Source organism: Erinaceus europaeus, chromosome 3 (assembly GCF_950295315.1).
Source record: "Erinaceus europaeus chromosome 3, mEriEur2.1, whole genome shotgun sequence".
In the NCBI taxonomy this organism is placed as follows: domain Eukaryota; kingdom Metazoa; phylum Chordata; class Mammalia; order Eulipotyphla; family Erinaceidae; genus Erinaceus; species Erinaceus europaeus.
In genome coordinates, this window is record NC_080164.1 from 185,586,773 (window position 1) to 185,613,703 (window position 26,931).

General features: G+C 49.6%; 1 protein-coding gene across 6 annotated transcripts in view; it reads left to right on the forward strand.

Annotated features, from left to right (window-relative positions):
* The window catches only part of PIGG (phosphatidylinositol glycan anchor biosynthesis class G), a 264,955-nt gene extending 238,705 nt beyond the window's left edge, over positions 1-26,250 (forward strand). The window contains exons 4-14 of one of the 6 annotated variants that reach the window (XM_060188401.1): positions 2,813-3,022; positions 5,352-5,540; positions 8,449-8,590; positions 10,033-10,245; positions 11,840-12,057; positions 15,024-15,305; positions 16,512-16,924; positions 17,946-18,134; positions 19,421-19,730; positions 21,050-21,213; positions 25,124-26,250. In XM_060188401.1, coding sequence (XP_060044384.1) covers positions 2,813-3,022; positions 5,352-5,540; positions 8,449-8,590; positions 10,033-10,245; positions 11,840-12,057; positions 15,024-15,305; positions 16,512-16,924; positions 17,946-18,134; positions 19,421-19,730; positions 21,050-21,213; positions 25,124-25,145 — 2,352 coding nt within the window. In that variant the 3' untranslated portion in view covers positions 25,146-26,250. The other 5 variants (XM_060188399.1, XM_060188403.1, XM_060188400.1 and 2 more) reach the window with 5 other exon arrangements.
* Positions 26,251-26,931: the final 681 nt, after the last annotated feature.

Here is a 26,931-nt window from a genome sequence, read left to right on the forward strand (position 1 = left end):
ACTTCTTTTTTTAAAATTTATTTTATTTTATTTTGTGTGTGTGTATGTACACCATTTCTTGATTTGAAGTATGCAGGCTGCGTTTAATAGGTACTGTTTACTGGATGAATCATGCAGTCTTGGATGGAAGGAAGTGATACCACATCTTTCACTGATTTTTTTCTTTTTTTAATCTTGAATTCCTCTTCTCTGCCACTTTTGGATGTGATATGTCCTTCATTCAACAAGTTAAACTATGATGTGTAAGGTTGGAAAGAAAGGAGGAAATGGAAGTGGCTGGTAAACATGTGGAAAGGTTAGATATTTTAAAAAATATTTATGTATTCCCTTTTGTTGCCCTTGTTGTTTTATTATTGTTGTCATTGATGTTGTTGTTGTTGGATAGGACAGAGAGAAATCAAGAGAGATGGGGAAGACAGAGAGAGTGTTTCTCTCCCCTTCTGTCTTCCCCGCCTCTCTCCATTTCTCTCTGTCCTATCCAACAACGATGACATCAACAACAATAATACTAACTACAACAACAAAACAACAAGGGCAACAAAAGGGAAAATAAATAACAAAAGAAATTAAAAAGAAGAAGGGGAGAGAGAGAGACACCTGCAGACCTGCTTCACCACTTGTGAAGCAACTCCCCTGCAGATGGGGAGCTGGGGGCTTTAACCGGGGTCCTTGTGCTTTACGCCACCTGAGCTTAACCCGCTGTGCCCAACTCCCTGAAAAGATTACTTACTATCAATCAAAGACTAATTCTGAAAGTTTTTTTTTTTCTTCTAGTATACTGTAGAACTTTAAGGATTGGGCGGGGGTAGATAGCATAATGGTTCTGCAAAGAGACTCATGCCTGATGCTTCAAAGTCCCAGGTTCAATCCCCCACACCACCATAAGCCAGAGCTGAGAGGTGCTCTGGTAAAAAGAAAAAGAAAGAAATTTAAGGATTAATGACCACTTATCTTTTACCTGTAACTGAATCGGCATCTCTCCTGCCAGCACCCTAGCCCAGTCTGTGATAATCTGCATCCTGGACTAAGTCTCACTGCTACTTTTTGCCAGGATCCCATCCAAACACAAATCAGGTCGTGCTGCCCTATCCCAAGTCCCTCTTGTGGCTTTACACGCTGCTTACTACCTACCCCAAACCTCAAGGCCACATGGCTGTCCCAACCACCTCACCATCCTTTGGGGGAATTCCTCACCTTCTGTCTCGTCCACACAGTGCATACACACCCCAGCTCTCCAGGTGTGCCCCCCTCTTCTGCAGTGAATGAACCATCTAGTCTGCTGAGTTTTCCCCCTTGAAAGCCCACAACTCCCACCTGGACAACCAACATGTCCCAGCTCAAAGGTTTTTAATGGGAGTGGGTGGTGATGCACCTGGCTGATGCACAAGGACCTGGGATCCTAGCTGCAGGGGGAGCTTCACAAGTGGTGGAGTAGTGGTACAGGTGTCTTCCTTTTTCTCTTCATCTCCCTTTCCCCTCTTAATCCCTAGTTCAGTCCCAGGTTCAATCCCTAGCCCTAACAGAAGTCAGAGTTGAGTAGTGCTTTGGTCTCTGTGTTTATGTGTGTGCCCATGCCTGTCTGTCTGTCTCTCTCTCTCTCATTGAAATTAAATAAAGAGATTGGAAGACAGAGAGAAAAACCAGAGTATCACTCTGACATAAGCAATTTAGGGTATTGAACTTGGAATTTCATGATTGGGAGTCCAGTGCTTTATCCACTATGCCACCTCTCAGACCTGATTTTATTTTTATTTATTTATTATTGGACAGAGACAAATTGAGAAGGGAGGAGGAGATAGAGAGGGAGAGAGACAGAGAGACACCTGCAGCCCTGCTTCACCACTTGTGAAGTTTTTCCCCTGAATGTGGGGACCAGGGGCTTGAACTTGGGTCCTTATGCACTATAATGTGAGCATTTAACCAGGTGCACCACCACCTGGCCCCTCTGTTTTTATTTTAAACTAGGGAGAGAAAAAAAAGATTAATTTATTCCATGAAGGAGGAGGGGAGAGAGATACCACAGCACCATTCTGACATATGCAGTGGAAGGGACTGAAGTCAGGCATATCCTGTGTTCTTCCCACCAAGCCTCCTAGATTTGTTTGTTTAGGCTTATTTTATTTTGTTTTGTTTTGTTTTTTGTTTGCCAGAATATTCTCTGGGTCTTCCCACCTGCACTTGATAGATGATGTGCGCAAATCAGACACAGTTGACTTCGTTCTGTATCAGAATGGTGCAAGAGCATACCAGACTTACGCCCTCTCCCAGCAAATTAGGGTAGTCTGGTGAACAGTGAAATGGTTCTCCCAGCATTGCCAGGCCAGCTTGGAGTTCCCGGGAGTTAATGCACACAGACTGACTGCTTCCCTAGGGGTGTGGGGAGCTATCCTTTCCACTCAAGAGTGGATCTGACTATGACTGAACTTTGAGGTTGGTGTAAGGAGTTCATTCGTCACCTGTGGAAGATTTGAAGCTTAGGGGAGGATCTGATGGGAGGTCTGGACATGTGGGCCCATGATTTCAGTGCATTGCACACTTTGTCCTCTGCTCTCTTTCTCATGATCCGCAGGTACTTTGCTGACCTTCTGTGACCCTGCTCCCCCACAGCCCTTCCACTTGCTCATGAGTAGAAAGGCATGCTTATTGGTGGGGTCCAGTCTTCACTCAAGTTGGCTGCTGCCTTCTCTGTCCTAGTAGTCACCACGCAGCATCAGGGCTCCCCAGGCTTATGTTGCCGCCCTGTGGCCTTTGGTCTCCTCCCCATACTCCACTTTAGGTTCAGCCCATTCATGCTCAAACTTTGTTCCTGCAGGCACTGATGACAGGGAGCCTCCCTGGCTTTGTGGATGTTGTCAGGAACCTCAACTCACCTGCCCTCCTGGAAGACAGCGTGCTCAGACAAGCAAAAGCAGCTGGGAAAAGAATCATCTTTTATGGAGATGAAACATGGGTGAAATTATTTCCAAAGCATTTTGTGGAGTATGATGGAACAACTTCATTTTTTGTGTCAGATTACACAGAGGTCAGCTTTTGTAAGAACAGATGTGTGGTACTAGCCATGCCTGATTTCCCACTTAGTGAGAGGCAGCAATGCCTGGTGTGTGGCTTGTGTTGATAAGAGGGGAGTAGTCTGAAGAGATTGTAAGGATTATTACAACCCGGGGACATAAACCCTGCGGCCGGTGTGCCTAGAGCTCTCTGCAACCCAGAGCCTGCAAAGGAGCAGGAAGGGTTTCCCAGGGAGGAGCCACCAGCTCATTTTGACAGGTGAGCAGGGACTTCCTGTGTAGAAGGCTGAGCTTGTCACGTCGGTAAAGGAGAGCCCAAGCGGGCCTGGTTTCTGTCCAGCAAGGGGGGTGTCATCTGAGGGGGGAGTCTCGAGTGCAGGTGATGAACGAGGTAGGTCCTGACTGCGGTACCTGGCAGAAGTGTACAGAAAGCAGGAAGGTCCGACAAGGCCCAGAGTTGGAGAAGCGATGCTGGGCAGCGGCACATGCTCACAAATCTGGGTTTGGCGTGGGGTTGGGCAGCCTGGCAGCTCACATCTCCATGCCGCTGTGTCAGGACCCTTTGCTTTGGCCCCGTGCAGACATGCAAGTGTTGCTTAGCAGTGACTGAGTTTCCTCACCCTACATGGTGAGTAAACTCAGAAGCTCTCCCTTTGAAGGAGGTTTTTTAGTGTGAGAGAATGGGGCAATCTGAGGCATCAGGGCTGAGCAGACTGATTGCTTTCAGGAGTGGCCTGACTGCTGTCACGGGGGCTGTGTCTGTCCTCCCAGCATAGCCTTCCATAAGAGCCACACAGATGCCCCCAGCTACACCTCCTTGCTGCTGACCTAAATTTAGACTCTGTCTTCTTTTAGACTTATATATTACTTTAATTAATGAATTTTTACTTATCTTTTTACCAGAGCACTGCTTATCTCTGGCTAATGTGGTATGGGGGATTGAACCTGGGACTTCAGAGCCTCAGGCAGAACCATTATGCTATCTACCCTGCCATACTTTATTTTTAATGAGAGGTACAGAGGGAAAGGTAGAGACCAGAACACTGCTCAGCTCTGGCTGCTGGTGGTGCTGGGAATTGAATGGGAACTTCAGAGTCTCAGCCAAGAAAGTCTTTTGCAGATCCACTGTGCTTCTCCCCAGGCCTATTTATGTCTTATTTACTAATTGGGGGGAGAGGGAGAGACAACCATAGAGGCACTATGATTCATGCAATGCCAAGGATTGAACTTAGGACCTGAGACTTGGGAGTCCAATGCTTTAGCCACTTCCCAGGCTACCATCTTTCCTGTCTATCTTAACTGTTCTTAGTCACTAGTTATCTTTGATTTACTTTTATGAGAAATTGAGAGAAACTAAAAGAGAGACCCGAGCTCTAGTAAAATGCAGAGTATGGGCACACCTGGCCATCCTGAACTGCTTTCCCCAGCCGAGCCAACCCAGCCTTTGGCCACCTTTCTCCTTGTTGCCATAGTAAAGTCAGCCCCTGAAGATGTTTTCTCCTCCATCATCTTTCATGTTCACATGTGTGAGGTATATGTGTGGTATGTGATTCTTGCGTATTCCCCAACTGCATGTGCCTGTCCCTCCCCTTTACAGGTGTGCGTGATTTTTCCTGGGATGCTCCCATGCATATATGACATCTGTCTGACCCTAACTCTACTGTAAAACAAGAATTCTCCTTTCTTTTGAAGCTACCAGGCTTCCCCACTTGAGTTGTTTTCAAAAGGAAAAGAGAAAGTCCTGTGCCCTTGGTTGCTCTGTCTCCTGGTCGACCTTCATTGTCTTGTAACAACTTGGAGACGTTTTCACTTAGTCATCTGTTCAGCTTAGTTCAGCCCAGGAGAGATCCCCATAGCCTCTTTGTCAGTGACCAAGTCTTGTGCACTTTAACAATTTACGTCTTTGTTCCACTCATCAAGACGTACTGAAGGGAGTTGGGCGGTAGTGCAGCAGGTTAAGCACATGTGGCGCAAAGCACAAGGACCGGTTAGGATCCCGGTTCAAGCCCCCGGCTCCCCACCTACAGGGGAGTTGTTTCACAGGTGGTAAAACAGGTCTGCAGGTGTCTCTCTATCTCCCCCTTCTCTCTCAATTTCTCTCTGTCTCTACCCAATAACAAATAAATATTAAAAAAAAGACATACTGAAACAATACCAGAGGAAGCTTAATTGGATGGTAACGTTTAAATTTTAACTAAGTTCTTTTTTTTTTTTTTCTTTTCAAATTCCCATGAGTTCTGTAACCTTAAATACCCTAGATTTTAAAATGACTGTCAGGTTTCTTTGGGGTTCAAGTTGGAGGGAAATTCAGGGATTGACTTTTATGTGCCTCCCCCTGTAAAGGTGGATAATAATGTCACCAGGCATTTGGATAAAGTGCTGAAGAGGGGGGACTGGGATGTGCTGATCCTTCACTACCTTGGACTGGACCACATCGGCCACGTGTTTGGACCCAGCAGCCCCCTGATCGGACACAAGCTCAGTGAGATGGACGGCATCCTGACGAGGATCCATACCTCCTTGCTGTCAGAGGTGAGAAGTGCTGTGCTGTTGGGAGGTCCTGCTTCCGGGTCTCCCAAAAGAGATACACAAACATCAAAAAAGAGACCCTACACAAACATCACACCCACCATCTCTCAGGTGTCCTTCCCAGCCAGAGTGCCGGCCACATGCCGGCACCACTGTGAGGGCCCTGACTCAAGTCTCCTTCAGCCTGTATAGTAACAGCTCTCCCAGTTCCCATCCTACTGGTGTTTCCCTTAATTTTTGCCGCCAGGGTTATTGCTGGGACTCAGTACCTGCATGATGAATCTACTATTCCTGATTGCCCCCCCCCTTTCCCCTTGTCTTTATTTTTGATGAAGACTTAGAAATTGACAGAGAGGTGAGATAGAGAAAGGGTGGGGGGGGGCAGCGGTGGATTCATAGTGTAGCACCAAGCCTCAGTGACTGGAGGCGGGGGTGGGGGGGAGGTGCCTCTAGCATTGCTCCACTGCTTGCAAGTTTCTTTTGCAGGCAGGGATGGGGACTTGAACCCAAGTCCTTATGTATGGCAATGTGTAGACTTAACCAGGTGTGCCACTGACCTGTCCTGTGGTCAGTTTTATTTTTAAATATTTATTTATTCCCTTTTGTTGCCCTTGTTGTTTCTTTTTATTGTTGTAGTTACTATTGTTGTCGTCGTTGTTAGATAGGACAGAGAGAAATGGATAGAGGTGGAGAAGACAGAGAGGGGGAGAGAAAGATAGACATCTGCAGACCTGCTTCACCGCCTGTGAAGAGACTCCCCTGCAGGTGGAGAGCCAGGGGCTCAAACCAGGATTCTTATGCCGGACCTGGCACTTTGTGCCACGTGCGCTTAACCCGCTGCGCTCCCGCCCAGCTCCCCGTGGCCAGTTTTTAATGGAGCGTGAGACAGAAAAGGAGCCACCTGAAGCACTGCTGCAGTTCTCGTGAAGCACCCCCACCCCGCAGGTGGGGGCAGAAGCTTAAACCCAGGTCCTTGAGAATGGTAGCATGTATGCTCTGCTGATAGGGACAGACCACAACAGCAGGAGGTTGTGTTCTCTGGGTAGCACTGTAGGCCTACTGCCGCACAGCGACACCAGCCCAACTTTATTTGTTGTATGCATGTACACATAGAGAAGCAGGGACACGGAGCCCTTGGCAAGCCATATACTCCACCTGCTGCACTGTCTGCTAGCCCTGAGGCTGAGATTTTGAGCAGTGTGGTTGTAGCAATTATCCCTGACTTGTGAGTAGTGAGCAGAGGCTAGGGGTACAGACGTGCCCTCTGTGAAGACATGCTCCAGATGAAGGTGCAGCAGTGGACACCCAGCTGGAGCCCATGCACAGAGGGCCAGCTCCATCACAGCGAAGGACACTTGCATAATATGCGCAGACTGAATCAGTAAATTTCAGAGTCGGAAACCACATGCAGATGCTCTGCTGCCAGACTCCATGCTCTCTGTAGGAGTCTGTTTTTGTTTTGTTTTGTTTTTTAATTTATTTTCCCTTTTGTTGCCCTTAGGAGTCTGTTTTATTTATGCCATTATTTGACCTTGGCACTTGGATCCAACTACACTTATTTATTTTTTTATATTTATTAATTTATTCTCCTTTTGTTGCCCTTGTTGTTTTTATTGTTGTTTGTTGTTTTCGCCGGGCTGGCTTCACGGGTGGGTAACAGACGACCCGGGATTCATAGCTGGGTTGCACGCAGTATCTCTTTATTCATGCAGGACGCAGCACAATCTATACCAAGCTAAGCTAAACTAAAAACTACAAACAATCTTGTCCTTATAAATATACTAGCCTAGTAGGGTGGGAACAGGATGCGACACAGAGAGGGTGGAGAGAAAAGTGACTGGTGAAATCAGGGTATGACAAGGAGAGGGGGCGGAGCAGGCAAGAATTCTACCACTGAACCACCAATGCCCTGGAGGGAGGGTGGTGCTTGTTAACAGGTTATGTAAATAGAATACAGTGTTATGTAAATAGAATGCAGGGGGGATTAAACCAAATGAAACAGAAGGGGTTTTTTAAAAGCAGAATTAGAAGCATACCAACAGTTGTTGTAGTTGTTGTTGTTATTGATGTTGTCGTTGTTGGATAGGACAGAGAGAAATGGAGAGAGGAGGGGAAGACAGAGAGGGGAAGAGAAAGATAGACACCTGCAGACCTGCTTCACTACCTATGAAGTGACTCCCCTGAAGGTGAGGGGCCGGGGGCTCAAACCGGGATCTTTACGCCAGTTCGCGCCATGTGCCCTTAACCCACTGCTATTCCCTGACTCCCCCAGCTACACTTATAAGCAAAAGTATGAAATTCATTTGGAAGGAGTGGCTATCTGTAAAGTAAACTTAAGCTTGGCACTGGAGAGACAACTCACTAGCTAGGGTGCCTGCCTTTCCTGGCAGGAGGTCTGGGTTCCAGCCCTAGCACACCGAAGTGGGAGGCGCCATGAGACCAAGAGCAGCTCCACTGTTGTAGTCTTTCCCTTTCGTCAGCTCTGTTTGCATAAAAGAGTGTCCCAGATCTGGCTCCACATACACATACAGCACAGGTGCACATGCACTCAGCACATGCACTCACATACTCAGAGCTCCAAAGTCTGAATTTACTTTCTTGAGAGCTTGTCTGGAGGTTCTAGCAGGGGAGCGCAGCCACCCCTATACCCTCGACCGAAGACCGGTCCTTCTCTATTCGGGAAGGCCATCCTCTTCAACTGAGCGCGCAGCTTCGGGAGGGACGCACATGGAGCAGTGAGGGAGGAAGGGGACACCCGCCTAGCCAGCCAGTTCAGCCGAATCAACCCTGGTGATCAGTGGGGTGACAGGTGTCGCAGCCAGATGACCTCACATCCATGCATTTCCTTTCTTAACACGATCGTGTGTTCTCAGTTTGGGTGCAGTTGAAATGTTTTTGCTTTGCCCTCCAGGAGAGAAAGGCTCTTTCACCCAGTTTGCTGGTTCTTTGTGGAGATCATGGCATGTCTGAGACGGGAAGCCATGGGGCCTCTTCCCTGGAAGAAGTAAATACTCCTCTGATCTTAATCAGCTCTTCATTTGAAAGGAAACCTGGTGAGAATTTAGGTGTATTAAACATTATGGACCTTCATTTAATCATTTTCTGTTTCCTGTAGTCTAATTTTTAAAAACTAACGTGGGTGCTGGCAAGATGGCTCACTTGAATAGTGCACTCAGTGTGGCGTAGGCATGACTCAGATTTGAGCCCAACTCCCCCACTACTCTTCCGCTGGGGCTCAGTGCCTGCAGTATGGATCCACTGCTCCTGCAGCCATTTATTTTTTAATTTTTATTTTTTTCCAGACAGGACAGAGAGAAAATGACAGGGGAGGGGGAAGATAGAAAGACTCCTGCAGACCTGCTTCGCTGCTTGCGAAGTGACCTCCCCCTTGCAGATGGGGAGCCAGGGACTTGAACTGGGATCCTTGCATGGGTCCTTGTGCTTGGTACTATGTGTGCTTAACCCAGTGCACCACCATCCAACCCCCTAACTCCTTCACTACTCTAGAAACTTCCATGCTGTGGAATCTTTCCCTCTCTCCTCCTATCTCTATTTCTCTCAATCTAAAAGGAAGTTGGCTCAAAGAAATGTAACCCTAGAGGTGACAAAAAAAAGGAAAAAGAAAAGAAAAAGAGGAAGAAAGGAAGAGAGAAAGAAAAGACATGCCCCAATACACAGCATCGCTGGATCTTTAGGTCTGCTGTTGGAAGGCAGCTGTGCTCATCCCTGCACCACCAGGGGACCCCCCGCTTCATCCCCTCCATCCCCTCCCACCCCACTCCCATTGGTCATGGGTACCATCCATCTGAACCGCGCCTCTTTCTGTTTTCCCAGTACAGCAGCCTGCTCCTCTCAGGGCACAGCAAGGATTCTGTGTCCACTTCTCAGTGAGACTGCCTGCACCTGTCTGAATTCAGGGGGGCTGGGCTGGGCTGCTAGGGAGCCCACCTCACTCAGGTCAGAGGCTGACTATTGACTTTGCAGGCATGGCTGTACCTTGTATCTGCCCAGTTATCTGCTACTTGTATGCCACCCCATGCCCTGACACTGTTGAATTCCTAGCATTGTCTCTCTCCTGTAGATGGTACACAGTTCAACATGTGGACTTAGATTGCTTTACAGAAAGTCAGATGCGAGGACACTTAGAAACTCCTACTTCAGGGGTCGGGCAATAGCACAACAGGTTAAGCGCACATGGCACAAAACTCGCACCGGCATAAAGATCCCAGTTCGAGCCCCCGGCTTCCCACCTGCAGGGGTGTCACTTCACAAGCGGTGAAACAGGTTTACAGGTGTCTGTCTTTCTCTCCCCTTCTTTCTCCATTTCCCTCTGTCCTATCTGGCAACAACAACATCAGTAACAACAATAATAACCACAACAATGATAAAAACAACAAGGGCAGCAAAAAGGGAAAAGAAAGAAAGAGAGAAAGGAACTTCCGCTTCTAAAAGTCTGTTACTTAATGTGTTGTTCTTCTTTTTCTTGCTCCTCCAGGTGATATCAGACAACCAAAACATGTTCAGCAGACTGACTTGGCTGTAACACTAGCAGTAGGACTTGGTCTGCCAATTCCAAAAAACAGTGTTGGCAGTCTTTTATTCCCAGTGATAGAAGGAAAGCCAATGAGAGAACAACTGAGGTTTTTACATTTAAATTCAGTCCAGCTTAGCAAATTGTTGCAGGAGAGCGTGCCATCATATGAAAAAGGTAGGTCAAGTAGACACCAGTGCTGCCCTGTAACTGCACAGAAAGTCCTCACTGCACTATAACACTGACAGACACACACACACACACACACACACACCCTCTGTATTCACAGAAAGTCCTCACTACACTATAACACTGACACACACACACACACACACATACACATACACACACACCCTCTGTATTCACAGAAAGTCCTCACTACACTATAACACTGACACACACACACATACACACCCTCTGTATTCACAGAGTTCCCCTACACACACACACTTTTTTTTTTTTTTTTCTAATTTGCCAGAGCACTACTCGGCTCTGGCTTATGATGGTGCTGACAATTAAACCTGGGACCTCAAGCTTCAGGCAGAAAAGTCTTTTGCAGAATCTCTGTGCTGTCTCCATTCTCCCTGATATTTTTTGGGATGCATAATGAAAATAAGCCCTTGACTAAATCCTTTCATCCTCTCGGGCCAGGTTTGTCTTCTCATGGTGTCTTTTCACTGAACCTGGTGTTCCTCCTGAGAAATTTTATTGCACAGATTGTGTTCTCTGTGAATAACCGTTATGCTATCTACCCCTGCCTAGGCTGTGTTCTCTAGAAACCTCTGGCTATTTATTTACTTAAAGGAGAGAGAGATATTGAACCAAAGCATCACTCTGACACATGGGTTGCCAGTGGTCACTGGTTGAGAGTTCAGCACTTTACACCCTGCGCCACCTCCCAGGCTCTGGAAGAATTTTCTTAGCCAAGGTCTTTCATAGACTTAGTTATCTAATGTTCACTGTCACATGTTTTCACCATGTTCCCATTTAGCCAGGGATTGTTCAAAGCACTGGAGACAGAGCAATCCCAGGGATTACCTCCTTAAGGATTGCCTCTTGAAGGTGACCTTAAGGAGCTTACCCTCTTGGGGGAACAGAGAAAGAAATGAAGATGGCCTGGGGGCCAGTGCAGGCTGCAGAAGGAGAAGTAAGTGCAGATGGTGAGGGCGACAGTTACGGTCAGGACTGGGAGGCCGGGCTTTGGGGCGTGTCTGCACCTTTAAGGACTGACTGGTGGCCAGAGTGCAGCAGCTGGGGGAGTGAGGTAGAGATGTGGGCAGAGCTGCCTCTCCAGCCCTAGATTTGCACAAGGCTGGTCACCTAGCCTGCACCAAACAGATGGGACCAAAATGCCACCATCTCTTTCCAGAGAGGACTTTGGGAGAAAGGAAGCAAGGATCTGGAGCAGCTGCTGTGTGGGTGGGAGGAAGGCCCAGCCTGCACGGGGCAGGGAGCTGGTGGAGGTGACACAGCAGCACTGTGAAGGCTGGATGGGCTGGGCAAGCCAAGAGCCTGTCTCCATAGCACCCTTTAGGGCTCTGATATGGCACAGTGGCTAAGGAAGGGAAAGACGGGGAGTAAGGATGTAGAGAAGGAGCTGAGCAGAGTGGGGCTGGCATTTCTCATGCTGCTGCAGGGCACATGCATGCAGACTCCAGCACTTCCTCTGCCTGCGGCGTTGCCTTAGTTCCTGGAGTCCTTTATCCTCAGGAGCTGTCCACCACATTCCTGCGCATGACAGTCCTTCCATGTTGCCCATTCCTCTTGTTAGAGCCTGGATTTGAGCAGTTTAAAGTATCAGAAAGGCTGCATAGAAACTGGATCAAACTGTATCTGGAGGAAAACAGCTCGGCAGCCCTCCTCAATCTGGGCGTCAAGCTTCGCCGGCAGTACCTGGACGCCATAAGGACCCTGAGCCTGTCCCTGAGCAGGCAGGTGGCCCAGTATGACATCTACTCTATGGTGGTGGGCACCGTTGTGGTTTTGGAGGTATGTGTGCCAGTGTGAGATGTGGCTCAGTGGTCAGACTGATGGGGTAACTCAGACACAGCATAAACAGTGATGAGACAGGAGACTGGAGCAAGTGAGGTTGGGGGTAGGCGGTGTGACTGACCCTGTGGCTCCTGGGTATGTGACATGTTTTTGTTTGTTTTCTAGTGATCTAATATTGACTTGCAAAATTAATAAGATAACAGGTATCACTCCACCCCTTTCCACCACCAGAGTTCTGTGTCACCATGTCCCCCACTGGAAACCGCATTAGTTCTCCCAAGATCACAGATATGGGTTGACTATTATTTCTATTACTATCTATGTTCACATATATTTGCCCATCTTTTCCTATGGTCCTGCTTTCTCTTCCTTTCTAAGTCATACCTACTATTTCTGAGTGTCCTTCCCTTAAAAAAAAAAAAAATTTGTTATCTTTATTTATTGGATAGAGACAGCCAGAAATCAAGAGGGAAGGGGGTAATAGGGAGAAAGAGCGAGATACCTGCAGCACTGCTTCACCACTCGCAAAGATTTCCTTCTACAGGTGGGGACTGGGGGCTTGAACCTGAGTCCTTGAGCATTGTAACGTGTACTCAACTAGGTACACTACCAACGCCCCCCATCCTTCCCTATGTATTTATTTATTTATCCTCTGGGTCCTGATGGAATTAGAGTTCAGAGCACTCTGGTGCTCTTCCCCCTATCATTTTTCCCCCTCTGGAAGTATGGACCAAAATTCTGGCTTCTGTAATTGCTTCCCCACAGGTCATGGGTGTTGGCAGGTGGATTCATACCTCCAGCCTGTTTCTGTCTTTCCCTAATGTGCCAGGTGGTTCTAACAGGCTGAGTTAGCTCCCTGACTTAAAATAGTTGGAAGTACACATTATTGGTGTTCCCTGGGTGGAGAAGGTGTGAGCATTCTTGTCTGTTGTCGTGTAGCCTGGGCTTGCACTGCTGGAGGTGTGCGTTCTCAGCAGCTAATCTGAATAGTGTTGAACAGCTTACAGAGAAATTCCATCTTACAGAGAAATTCCTATCACCCGCCCAAGCTGGTTTCCGCCCAGGAAGATCTACCTGCGAACAAGCCCTGGCCCTCTCAACTTACATTGAAAATGGATTCCAGAAGGATTTAAAGACGGGTGCTGTCTTTGTTGATCTCACATCAGCCTATGACATGGTCTGGCACCGTGGTCTCCTAGTCAAGATCTCAAGATGCCTGCCTCCATGGGTGGCCAACACTATATCGTTTCTTCTCCAAAACAGATTCCGGGTGCATCTGGGTGACAAGTCTAGCAGATGGAGACCTGTCTCAAGTGGCCTCCCCCAGGGCTCTGTTCTGGCTCCTACGCTATTTAATATTTACATCAATGACCTCCCAGAAACTTCTTCAAGGAAGTTCATCTACGCCGATGACATCTGCTGTGCAACTCAGGCATCAAAGTTCGACATCCTCGAGGAAACACTCACGAAAGACATGTCTCTGATATCTGATTTCTGTAAAAAATGGCGACTAATCCCTAGCACTGCAAAAACGGTACCATCTGTTTTCCATCTACACCATGCCTCGGCCTCGCGTGAGCTTAATGTGCAGCTTGGCGATACGAGAATCCGGCATGAAGCCCAGCCAGTCTATCTCGGCGTTACTCTCGGTCGCACCCTGTCATTTCACAAACATCTCATAAAAACTGCAGCAAAGGTGGGCACGAGGAATCACATCATTGCAAGACTGGCCAGCTCCTCATGGGGCGCGAGCGCTTCCACACTACGATCATCATCTCTGGCATTATGCTATTCCACTGCAGAATACTGTGCCCCAGTATGGTTCCGTAGCCCCCATGTCCACTTGGTCGATTCCAAATTATATTCCTCCATGAGGATAATTTCTGGAACCATCCGTTCCACCCCGGTTCCATGGCTGCCAGTTCTTAGCCACATCGCCCCGCCAGATATTCATCGGGATGCGGCATCATCTAAGTTCATTTCCCACGTCTACGCTCGACCGGACCTGCCAATCTACGCGGATATCTTCGCCCACCCTGTCCAACGCTTGACGTCTCGTCACCCAACCTGGTCCCCTCCGCCTACACTGAACTTCTCTGTTCCAGACTCTTGGAAACAGAGTTGGCAGTCAGCTGAGGTCAAGAACAAACACCTCATCACAGACCCCTGCAAGCGTCAACCCAGCTTTGACCTAGCACGTTATGACTGGGCCCTCCTCAATCGCTATCGAACAGGCCATGGCCGGTGCGCCGCTATGTTCCATCGCTGGGGAGCCAGAGACGACCCGAACTGCCCCTGCGGCCCCAGACAGACTATGACCCACATAGTCAACGACTGCCACCTCCCCAGATTCAAAGGAGGTCTCGAACTTTACATCAGGCTCAACCTGACGCTGCTGACTGGCTACGGAAGAAGGGCAAACGCTAGAAGAAGAAAAGCTGGGGTCCCTCAACTGCTGGAGTTGTGGGGTCTTGCTCAGGAGTTCTCATGCTGATCCTCAGCACCACAAGGACCAGAGTGGTGCTCCGACTTGTCTCTGTCTCTCCCTTTTCTCTGCTTCATCTGGAAAGCTTTTCATCTGTAATAAATAGGATATACGTTTTAAAATATTAGGAGTAGTGCTGGGCTGAGCTCACTCCGTCAGGTGCACATCTTCCTGGTGCGTGGCCCTGGGTTTGAATCCCAGCACTGTTCGGAGAGCATGAAGGTAGCTAGCTCCATAGATGGTGGAGTGGAGGTGTGGTGTCTCTCCTCTGAGTCTTCCTTGCAGAAAACAAGAGTGGACGGTTGGGCTGGGAAGGCAGCTCTGTGGTGGGGCTCAGGCTCAGAGTCTTGGCACCATCCACTCTGCCTCGTGAAAAGAACTAAAAGGGAAAAAGTCTCCTGCCCTGCCGTGAGACAGGAGCTGGGCTGTTCTCCGGTGGGTGTCCCACACACTGATGCCACCCTTGTTTTTCATGCAGGTCCTCGCCCTGCTTCTGCTCAGCATCCCACAAGCACTGAGTAATAAGGCTGAGTTGGAAGTCCCTCTACTCTCCCCCATGTTTTCTCTGCTCTTTTATTTGATGTTCCTGGTGCTTTCGGCCATTCATGTCATCGTGTGCACCTCAACTGAGAGTTCCTGCTATTTCTGTAGCCTCTCCTGGCTGACGGCAGCCGGAGTGATGGTTTTGATATCTGCGCTGCTCTGTGCCGTGGTGTCTGCTCTTAGCGAGATGTTTGTGGACGGGAAGCTTCAGAGGAAGGTGAGCAGGACCTGAGAGGACAGTCTCTGGGTAGGCCACTACCTGCCATTCTGCCCAGCTTTCACTCGTCAGACTGCTGGAGCGTTCTGGACGCAGCACAGCAGAGCCTGAGGATAGGAGTTCAGAGGGTTAACCAGGAAGCTCTGGGAATAGAGGCTCACTCAAATATATGTGGCCAGATCATACCCGGCTTCTTAGAAAGTCAGGACTATGCAGAGCTACTGGCCCCTGGCTGATGGGGAGATGCCCCTTCAGAGAGGAGTCTATGCTTGGGCAAAGGAAGAGCCCCACTGGGAGGAAGATCTGGCATTGGCCACTGCAGGCACCCATGGAGCTGAGGTGTTTGAAGCGTACTTGTCATTGCCATGGCGACTGCCTGCTTAGCACCTGTCGCTTCCTCTTGTCCACAGTGTCCAGAGCCTGCGGTCTGAGAGCAGAGATGCCAGGCTGCCGGCACACACAGTTGTCCTTTGGGCTCTGTGGCCGAGGAAGTTGTCATCTGCAGCACTGTCTGCCCCCTTGTGTGCAGGAGCCTGCCTGAGACCTCAGCATCTCTGGCATGTACAGGCGGCACACGTGAAAGACATGCTAACAGGTGCTGGTCATTGAGCTCGCACCTTTGATTTTAAGTGCATGTGTTAGCATATTTATGATATAGACTGTGATGCCAACTTTGTGATTTTAGTAGAATCAACCATGTTGCTGGAAGTTTCTAAAGGATTTCTAGAAATATAGGAGACATTAGATACCTGATTTGAAGGGTATAGCTTTGGAAATTTTTTTTTTGTTTTAAGTAACAAGAAGTGGTTCTGGCCAGATCCAGCCCTGGCCACAGGAAAGCAGTGATGTGGGGTTGGCAGACTCGGCAAGTGCCCACCCCACGGCACTTGTTACTCAGTTCAGCATTTACTGTCCCGTGTCTGCCAGCTGTGCCCTGGAGGGAGCTGTCCCACCCAAAGTGAGCAGGAGTCTTAGCACAACAGCTTGTGTTTCTTGAACAAGAACTGGGTTTTTACTATATATAGGATATTTTTTTTGATAGAGATATAACCAGAGCACTGCTGTGGCATATGTGATGTAAGGATCAGTCTGCCAACCTTGGAGCCTCTTGCATCCAGGTCTAGTCCTGCAGGAACATTCAAAGTACATGCTGCAAGCTCTGTGGTTTTCATTTTTTCCTTTATCAAACTCATTTCATTTTCACAGAATACCGGTCCTTCCAACTCAAGGTGGTCAGAGTTAGATCTTCTCATCTTACTGGGGACCATGGGCCACGTCCTGAGTCTGGGTGCAAGCAGCTTCATTGAGGAGGAGCACCAGACCTGGTATTTCCTCACCAGCACCCTGTGTCTAGCTTTGTGCCATGAGATCTACAGAAACTGCTTCCTGGGCAACTGCTGTGAGCCAGGACTTGGTGGTGCTGTAGTAGCTTTGCAGGATGAGGATGCAGGCAAAGTCCACAAAAGCCACACACCCTTGGACTCGCTTAGGGGCTCTGAGAAGTGGATGGCCTTGGCTAGCCCATGGGTGATACTCACCTGCTGCCGGCTGTTGCGGTCACTCAACCAGACTGGTGTGCAGTGGGCCCACCGGCCTGATCTTGGCCACTGGCTCACCAGGTGAGATTGTCCACAGTTGATTGCAAGTGCAGGATCTTCATTTCCAGAATCTTAGCCTGGAGTTTCATATCTAAGACCAAATAGTATTTGAGATCTGAAGAAATGAAAGAAGTATGCTATTACCCACAAATGATAGTGAAAGGTGAATTTATTTTTAGACTAGCTTGTGTGTTTGCTTTTTTGTTGTTGCTTAATCACTGTAATTGTTCCAAGAGGCAAGGGGGGATACTCCATGAGCATCGAAGCAGGTCTGCGGATCTCTCTCTCTCTCTCCATATCCCCACCTCTAAATTTCTCTGAACTGTCTAACAAAATAGAAAGGAAGGAAGGGAGGGCTACTGGGAGCTGTGAATTTTTGCCGGCACTGAGCTCCTGGTAGCAATTGAAGGGGGCGAAAAGCCAAGAGGTTTTAAGTGTTCATTGTAGCTTAAGTGTAGACTTACCTCTGTCACCTCCTGGTTGGGGAAGACTGCATGAAGCCTGTGGTCATAGGACAGGAAAGCCTAATAGAAAGTTTAGCAAGGGGGCTGGGTGGTGGCTCACCTGGTTGAGTGCCCTTGTTACAATGTACAAGGACCCAAGTTTGAGCCTCCAGTCCCCATCTGCAGGGAAAAAGCTTTGCAAGTGGTGAAGCAGTGTTGGAGGTGTCTTTTTCTCTCTCTCCCTCTGTCATCCCCTTCCCTCTCGATTTCTGTCTCTATCCAATAAGTAAAGATAATGCAATAATAATAAAAATAATTAAAGTTTAGCAAGCAGATGGGATTGCCAGGAACCTCTGTCTGCAGTTACGGAAAGGGCCATTGGGCAGTGCTCTGTCCCTGTCCTGCCCAGCTAGACCAGAGCTGCTGGTGGGACAGATGCTGAAGGCTTCAGCCCAAGGACACTCTGTGACACTTTAGGAAAGTTAGTTTGAATTTGAGTTTTCTTTCTGCTTCATTTCCCAGTTGAGGCAATCAGCTGTTCTTGCTGAAGTTCTCACTAACTGTCGCTACTAGCGACTCTTGACACCCCACTGTTTCAGCTCTGATCACAAGGCCGCACTCTCTGCCCTGTCTGCCTTTTGCCTCGTCGTGACGTTTGTGCTGCTTCAGAGGCGCTGCTCCCGCACATCCAGAGTGGCCATGGCCTTGGGCCTGCTGGGCGTCTACTGCTATAGGGCCGCCACTGGCAGCCTCCTGCTCCCCTGGCAGCGAGACAAAGCCGCCTCAAAGTGAGTACGCTGGGCAGTGGGCACACAGTACTTGGTGTGGGTGCCCTGTGGGATGACACCCCTGTAATCTTATAAATCACTAATAATCTCTGTCTCTGTCCCTCTCTGTCTCCTCCTCTCCTCTCAATTTCTGGCTGTCTCTATTCAAATAAATAAAGATAATAATTAAAAAAACATTTTATTTATAAATTAATAGAAATTTTATGAACATATGTACTTCATATGGTCAGGTTTCCTAGTCTATATAAAATGTTAATTTAGGGAATCAAGTGGTAACGCAGTGGGTTAAGCGCATATGGCGCAAAACGCAAGGATCAGCATAAGGATCCTGGTTCAAGCCCCCGGCTCCCCACCTGCAGGGGAGTCACTTCACGGCGGTGAAGCAGGTCTGCAGGTGTCTCTCTCTCCCCCTCTCCGTCTTCCCCTCCTCTCTCCATTTCTCTCTGTCCTATCCAGCAACAACATCAATAACAACAATAACTACAATAAAATGACATGGGCAACAAAAGGGAATAAGCAATTTAAAAAAAATAATAAAATGTTAATTTGTGGAAAGTATTTAAATGTTTAGGAACACATGTTTTACCCAAAGTTGTTTTTTTTTTTTTTTTAACCCCAACCACACTGCTCGGCTCTGGCTTATGGTAGTGAGTGCTAGGGCTTGCACCTGGGACCTCAGAGCCTCAGACATGAGAGTCTTTTGCAGAGCCACTATGCATGTCCCTGGCCCTGAGATGAACTTCCCTCACAAATGATTTGCTGAAATGTGACTTTGCTATTCTGTGTGTTGTGTGCCTGTTCCTCGCTTGTCCTTCTCTTGCTCGGTCCCCGGCGTAGCCAGGGTAGCTCTAGGAGGACCTCTCTTCCCTGAATGAGGAACAAGACTGAGCACCGCACATCCTCACCATGCTCCGCTGCAGAGCTGCTGGCACCGCACACAGGGGACGTGTACCAGGGGGAAGGGAGGTGTTACAGGCTGCTGGGTGTTCAGGATCCGTTCATGCCCGTGAGTCCCGCACACATGGGATCTATGTGTGGAGCTGACCTTGCACTCATGGGTCTGGGCCAGCAGAGACACTCTTCACAAGTCGCTCTGTTAGAGAAGAGTATGCAGAGGAGGGCACCGCTCAGCTCCTAGGGGCTGGTGTGCAGAGTCCCACACCGCTACTTCTCAGCATTGTCTGGGACAGGGTGCTGCATCTTGTCCATTGCTTTTGTGAGGAAATGTGTATTTGAATTTTCCTAGCTGGTACTAGGGAATCTGAACTCATTCTGCTTTTTTTCAGAGGCATCGTTGAAGCACGTTTTGTTTACATCTTCATCCTTGGCATCCTGTTCACGGGTGCCCGGGACTTACTCAAGTCCCAGGTGGCTGCTGCCAACCCCAAGTGCAAGGCTGTGGGCCTGTGGGAGATGTACAGTGGGCTGGCTCTGCTGGCCGCCCTGCTCCTTCGGCCACACAACCTCCCGGTCCTGGTGCTTAGCCTCCTGATCCAGACCCTCATGACCTCCTTTATCTGGAAGCCCCTGGGGCATGATGCTGCCGAGGTCACTGTGATGCACTACTGGTTTGGCCAGGCCTTCTTCTACTTCCAGGTGGGTCTCCGTGCTGTGGGGCCACGAGTCCTCCCCTCGGGTTCTCCTCTTGTCTAGATCTAGTCATATATGGGGGGAGGGCAAGCAGAGATTTCTGCTATGTGTAGTACCTGGACATGGAGCCTCATGCTTCCAAGCCTGCACTCTGCTGTGGCCCTACCTCCCAGCACTGTTAGTTCCTTGAGAAGTGTCACCACAAGTGGGACAGTTTTCATGTGTGTTGAGCGAATCATACTCATAAGCAAAATCAGCGTGAGGATGGAGCAGCCAGGGCACCCTGGCATTGAGGGAGGGCAGTGCCTGCAGAGCGTCCTCTGCCCACCCAGCACCACAGTTACCCACTAGGTAGTGCAAAGCTGGCACTTAATCTGTGGCACCTTAGCCCCTCTTGAGAAAGATTGCGCCATCAAATCTGTGAATGTTTGGGAGCTGGAGACAGCTCAGCGAGTAGAGCACACACCTTCCTTGATGATGGCCTGGGTTTGAACCACTTTCACCAGTGGGAGTTCCGTAGTGGGGGAGCTGTGCTGTGTATCAGAATGACTGTAGCGGGGGCAGATAGCATAATGGCGATGCAAAGAGATTCTCATGCTTGAAGCTCTGAAGTCCCAGGTTCAGTCACCCCACATTACCATAAGCCAGAGCTGAGCAGTGCTCTGGGAATGGTGGACTCTCAAGCATGAGGTCCTGAGTTCGATCCCCAGAAGCATATGCACCAGAGTGATACCTGGTTCTTTCTCTCTCCTCCTATCCCTCTCGATTAATTAATTAATTAATTAGAATGAGAACAGTCGGTCCAGGTAGGCCACACTGCAACGCTGCAGGAGGCCCTGTGTTGCATTTCGAAGTATGTCTTGGTGTCAGAAGGGCTTCCACATGCACAATTTCACTGCTCCACGCCGATCCTCTCAGAGAATGAGAGAGAGACAGATGGAGGAAGGAGAGACAACATAGCCCCAAGGTTTCCCTCTTGCTGCAGTGCTCCGTTTAGTGCCGGGTTCTTGAGTCTGGACTATGCCTGTGGTGAGACAGGCAGCCTACCAGTGGGCTGTCCTGCCAGCCTCCAAAAACAAGCGCATCTTTCTGCCCACCTGAGGAGGGTGAGAGAGAGATGGTGACTGGCGGGGCCATAGCTGAACCTTCCCTTGCCCCCCTTCTAGCTCTAGGCCTTCTTAGACCAGTGTGGCAGGTGCAGGGCGAAGGATTGGAGGGTGTAGGGGTGCTAGAAGTCCCCGTCCATCGCAGCACCTTGGGGCTGCCTCTCAGGGTTGTGGCGGCCCTGCTATGAGAAGCATGTCAGCCCTCTCTCTTACGTCCAGGGGAACTCTAACAGCATCTCCACGGTGGATGTTTCCGTGGGCTTTGTGGGCCTGGACAGCTACATGGAGATCCCAGCTGTGCTCCTGACAGCATTTGCAACGTATGCAGGACCTGTGCTGTGGGCCATCCACCTGGTGAACTTCCTGAGCTCAGAAACCTGCAGGTGAGGCTCCTCCACTGTGCAGCACGAACTGATGGTGTCTTGAGGGGTGCCTGTTTTCTAAGAGTCACTTTGTGGAGCAGAGAGACAGAGCCATGCTCAGTCTCCTGTGATACCTGGGGTGGATGCCAGCCCCTCACAAAGGCTGTAACCCTCACTCCCTGTCCACAGCTGGGTGTTTTTGTGAAGTGATACCTTACTCCAGATACGGGGACTCCCAGGCCACTTCATCTCTTCTCCTGAAGTAAGAAGGAACGGTCCAGTGTAGTGTGCCAGGAGGGAGGGAGGGAGCTTCAGGTCTGCGTGGGCTGTCCCAGTACCACCATCTCGTGGCTCACACCATGTTTCCAGAGGCACAGGAAGGGCAACCTCACCATGGTTCCCTGCTTGCTGGTGGGTAGTTCTTGCCATGGGAGATAAGTATGAGGGGTGCTGGTGCTGGCGCCAGCTTCCACCCCTTGAGAAGAGGGGCCAGGACAGGCGGGGGGGGGGGGGGGCATATACTCAGTGTCACTACACCCTGGCCTTTCCCACAGGACAGCGAGCTCGAGGTGGCGCGTGTCCCTCCTGGTCACCTGAGGCTCCTCGTCTCCCACTGAAGGAGGCCTGAGGAGCAGCGCCTTGCCCCCACCCTTGCTCACTCAGGGCAGCCCCTGGCTCCCCACAGCCTCACACATTGTTCCCCTGGAGAGGCTTCTTGAGCAGGGGTCTCCCAGGCTGCCCCCCTTGGTGACCTCCACCTGGGCCCAGTGGGCATCTGGGTGTGGGCCACACCTGAACCAAGTGGGCGTCTGGGTATGTGGGTTGCCTGATGAGCCTCCCAGACAGCCTGGAGTCCTGGCTATAAAGCCCTCTGCACTGGGGCCCCAGTGAGGCATTCCTGAGGGTTCAGCTACTGAAGCTGGACTGGGCCACACTATTTCTGCCCAGCTTCCCAGCACAGCCAGCCCTTGGCCTCCACTCAGACATGCCAGCTCTGTACTTGAGCGCGGCTAAGCTGTCAAAGGCCCACTAGGAGTTGCTCATCTCTGGGCCTTTGCCGCCCATGGGGAAGCCCCTCACCTCTGAGCCTTTGCCACCCCATGGTGGAGCCCCTCATCTCTGGGCCTTTGTCCCATGGGGGAGCCCCTCAACTCTGGGCCTTTGCTGCCCCATGGGGGAGCCCCTCATCTCTGGGCCTTTGTCCCATGGGGAGCCCCTCATCTCTGGGCCTTTGCCCCATGGGGAGCCCCTCATCTCTGGGCCTTTGCCACCCCATGGGGGAGCCCCTCATCTCTGGGCCTTTGCCCCATGGGGAGCCATTCATCTCTGGGCCTTTGCCCCATGGGGAGCCCCTCATCTCTGGGCCTTTGTCCCATGGGGGAGCCCCTCATCTCTGGGCCTTTGCTGCCCCATGGGGAGCCCCTCATCTCTGGGCCTTTGTCCCATGGGGGAGGCCCACATCTCTGGGCCTTTGTCCCATGGGGAGCCCCTCATCTCTGGGCCTTTGCTGCCCCATGGGGAGCCCCTCATCTCTGGGCCTTTGCCCCATGGGGGAGCCCCTCATCTCTGGGCCTTTGCTGCCCCATGGGGAGCCCCTCATCTCTGGGCCTTTGTCCCATGGGGGAGCCCCTCATCTCTGGGCCTTTGCTGCCCCATGGGCAGCCCCTCATCTCTGGGCCTTTGCCGCCCCCCGCCTACCTGTTGCCCAGGTCTCTCCATCACACAGATGCCAAGTCCATGTCCTCACTGGAGGACACCCTGGGTACTGGCTTACTTGGGAGGATGCATCCATGCTGCACTGACATAAGAGGCAGCAGGCGCACTGTGTGTCTGAGGAAAGGCATCAGAGTGAACTGGAAAGCTTGACCTTCAGTGTGACCCAGGATGTCTCAGACCAGTACTGAAAAGCCAGACATTCGGTTCACAGAGGAAAGAGGACCAGGCAGTGTCATGATCTGTTGAGTGCATATGTTGCCATGCACAAGAGACCTGGGTTTAAGACGCAGGTCAGTTTTCTTTTCTTCTTTTTTTTTTTCTTTCTATTACACTTCATAGGACAGAGAGAAATTGAGAGAGGAGGGCCTTTGCTGCCCTGCTGGGAGCTCCTCATTTCTGGCCCTTTGCTGCCCTACAGGAAAAGAGACAGACACATGCAGCCCTGCTTCACGTCTCATGAAGCTCCCCCTCAGGTGGGGAGTGGGGCTCAGCCTGGGTCTCTGTGCCTAGTGATATGTGCACTTAAGTGGGGAGTGGGGCTCAGCCTGGGTCTTTGTGCCTAGTAATATGTGCACTTAATGGGGAGTGGGGCTCAGCCTGGGTCTTTGTGCCTAGTAATATGTGCACTTAAGTGGGTGCACTTAAGTGTCTAGCCCCCCATTTTTATTTTATTTTATTTTGCCTCCAGGGTTATCTCTGGGGCTCAGTGCCGGCACTAGGAATCCACTGCTCCTGGCAGCCTTTTTTTTTTTTTTTTCCATTTTATTGGATAAGACGGACAGAAATTGAGAGGGGAGGGGAAGATAGGGGGAGATAGACACCGCAGGTATGGAGCCAGGGGCTCGAACTGAAATCCTTGCATGGGTCCTTATGCTTTGTACTATGTGTGCTTAACCTGATGTGCCACCACCCAACTCCCCTCCCCCAGCCCCTTTTTTATGTTTATTTTAATATGAGAGAGCAGACCCCTGCTCATCCCTGGTTTATGGTGGTTCTGGGGATTAAACCTGGGACCTCAGAACCTCAGGCAGGAGAATCTTGGGTAACCGTTATGCTGTCTCCCTAGTTCCTCGCCACCTCAATTTCTATCTGTCCTATCAAGGAAAGAGGGAGGGAGGCAAAGAAGGAAGGAAGAAAGAGTGGCACCATGAGTGGTGGATTTGTCGTGCAGGCACTGAACTACAACAGTAACCCTTGTGGCGATACAAACGGAAAAGAAAGAAGTGTTTACAACACTCCATCCTTTTGTGCCTTTTAATGTTCATATCTTACCTGTGACACATTAGCATAGTAGGTCAGGCATGTAAATCTTAAATGGCTGCATGACTGGGGTGGGGTACACTTTGCAGAAATGTTGTGTGGATCGTGGTGCACTGAGGAGCTGTGGCTTCACAGCACCACTAGAGGCTGCCCACTGGACTGACTGGGTGCAGATTCCTGGGCTGCAGGGGCCCTCAGAGTGACACTTCTTCGCTCTTGAGCTCAGGGTGTGAGTGTAGCCACCATGACCCTAGTCTGCCTGCTGTCTCCCCGGCTTCCTCCAGGGACGTTGCCTTTGCTCCTGCACCCCTGCAGGGCCCCTGGGGGCATGGAGCTGGGCAAGAGGGTGGTCCCTGGGCAGAATCATCATGTGTCCAGTGCAGACACTGACATGAGCGTGTTCACACCTCACCTTTGGTGATGTGGAACTGGCACTAACACCTTTTTCCGTTTCACTCCAGGGGCCCTGCAATGAGTCACGCCTGCTTTTGCTACGCGCTGGTCTGCTCTTTTCCAGTCTCTGTATACATCATCTTGGTGACATCTCTGCGTTACCATCTCTTTATCTGGAGTGTGTTTTCTCCAAAACTTCTATATGAGGGGATGCACCTGCTCATCACGGCAGCTGTGTGCCTGTTCTTCACAGCCATGGATCAGACGGGCACCAGGTCTAGAATAAGCTCTTGAGCCCAGGAAGTGATGTTTTCAAGGTCTGCCGTTTACTTCACTGGTACGAGTCATGAAACCTCTGTAAGCATTCTTAAAACAAGTGGGGATTTTATACATTGGTGATTAGCTTTAACTTTGACAACTCTACTTGAATTTGGGTTAAATAATGACTCAATAAAACATAAACAAAGTAAGTAAAAAAAAAACTTACTTTGGATATGTAGTCCCTTGTTGACAATCACTTCAAAAATTTCTAAACGTTTGATTTCCTCTGTGTGAGTTACAGTGTGACCCAGATGTCTGCTTAAACTGCTGAGTGAAGCGTCGTCCACACTTGCCTGGCGTGTGAGGACTGGAGAGCACCCAGAAGTGTGTGTGTGTTTGGGGGGCCTTGATGTCCAGACCCCTCTGACCTCAGCTACAGGGTTCCCAGGAACTGTGGCTGATACACTTGTCTCATTTATGACCATGACACTGAAGCTAAGACACATCAGAACAATGTATCCATTTAGAAATAAAGATATAGTCCCACTCACATATATGACTTATCTGTAGGAAAATTTGTTATTTCCCAAATAAAAAGTATTTAGCAAGAGGAATGTCAGTGTTTGACATGTTTGTAGATCTCTTTAATTTTCACCTAATTGCAGGCAGACGGGTTTAGGTTCAGTCGATGTGATAGGTGCTTTTTAAAAAAATTTTTTAAAATATTTATTCCCTTTTGTTGTCCTTATTGTTTTATTGTTGTAGTTATTATTGATGTCATTGTTGGATAGGATAGAGAGAAATGGAGAGAGATGGGGAAGTTGGGGGGGGGGAGAAAGACACCTGCAGAATTGCTTCACCACCTGTGAAGCAATCCCCCTGCAGGTGGGGAGCCGGGGCCCGAACCAGGATCCTTACGCCGGTCCTTGCGCTTTGTGCATGATAGGTGCTTGTGTTTGAAGTGGTCACACAGGTGTAGTTGGGAAAGGGAGCAGCATTTTAGCATTCTTTTTCTGATCGCTGTGAATGAATGTTCCTCTTTGGTACTGCACTAAAACTCAACATCTGATAGTTTCCTGAAGGTTTCTTGGAGAAAGAGATGAAATGAGTACATGTTGAGATTCCCAAGTTGGAGCGCTAGAGGCGGTGCAGTGGATAAAACATTGGACTCTCAAGCGTGAGGTCTCAGGTGTGACCCCTGGCATCACATGTGCCAGCGTGACACTCTAGTTCTCTCTCCTCCCTCCCATAACACAAGCAAACCTCCAGAGGTAAGACAAGACTGAACTGGTGTTTTCCTGATTTGATAATGCTATGGCTATGTTAGATGTTTTCACTGGGGGAAATATGTCCCTGGGACTCTGCAATATTTTTTCAACTTCTTGTGAGACTGAAACATTTTCAAAATAAATATTTTTTTAAAGAAAACATTAGTTGTGCTGTGGAATCTGAAACTAACCAAACCAGTGAACATTCACACTCTGCTAAGTGGAATTCCATGGGTCTGTGGCAGCAATGCAGCTCAGCTTAGATCACATGCTTCATGTGGCAGCAATACAGCTCAGCTTAGATCACGTGCTTCATGTGTCTTGAGGCCCTGGGTTTGATCTGTGACACCCAGAGTCACAGATCTGCCTTGCATGCTGAGAGTGAGAGGATTTTTTGCCCAGGTGTTACCTGTGACATCTACAGTATTGCTTGGAAAATAGCACTTCACTGTTACACGGCTCTTGTAATGGCTGACAGTGTGTTACTCAACACACAGAATCACTGACATTGCCAGAAGTCTCATCAGAAGATGCAAATACTGGAGCCTCACCATGGGACAAAGTCTTATAAGAGTCTTTAATTTAGGGAGTCGGGCGGTAGCGCAGCGGGTTAAGCGCATATGGTGCAAAGCACAGGGGCCGGTGTAAGGATCCTGGTTTGAGCCCCAGCTCCCCACCTGCAGGGGAGTCGCTTCACAGGCGGTGAAGCAGGTCTGCAGGTGTCTCTCTTTCTCTCCCCCTCTCTGGCTTCCCCTCCTCTCTCCATTTCTCTCTGTCCTAGCCAACAACAACAACAATAATAACTACAACAATAAACAAGGGCAACAAAAGGGAATAAATA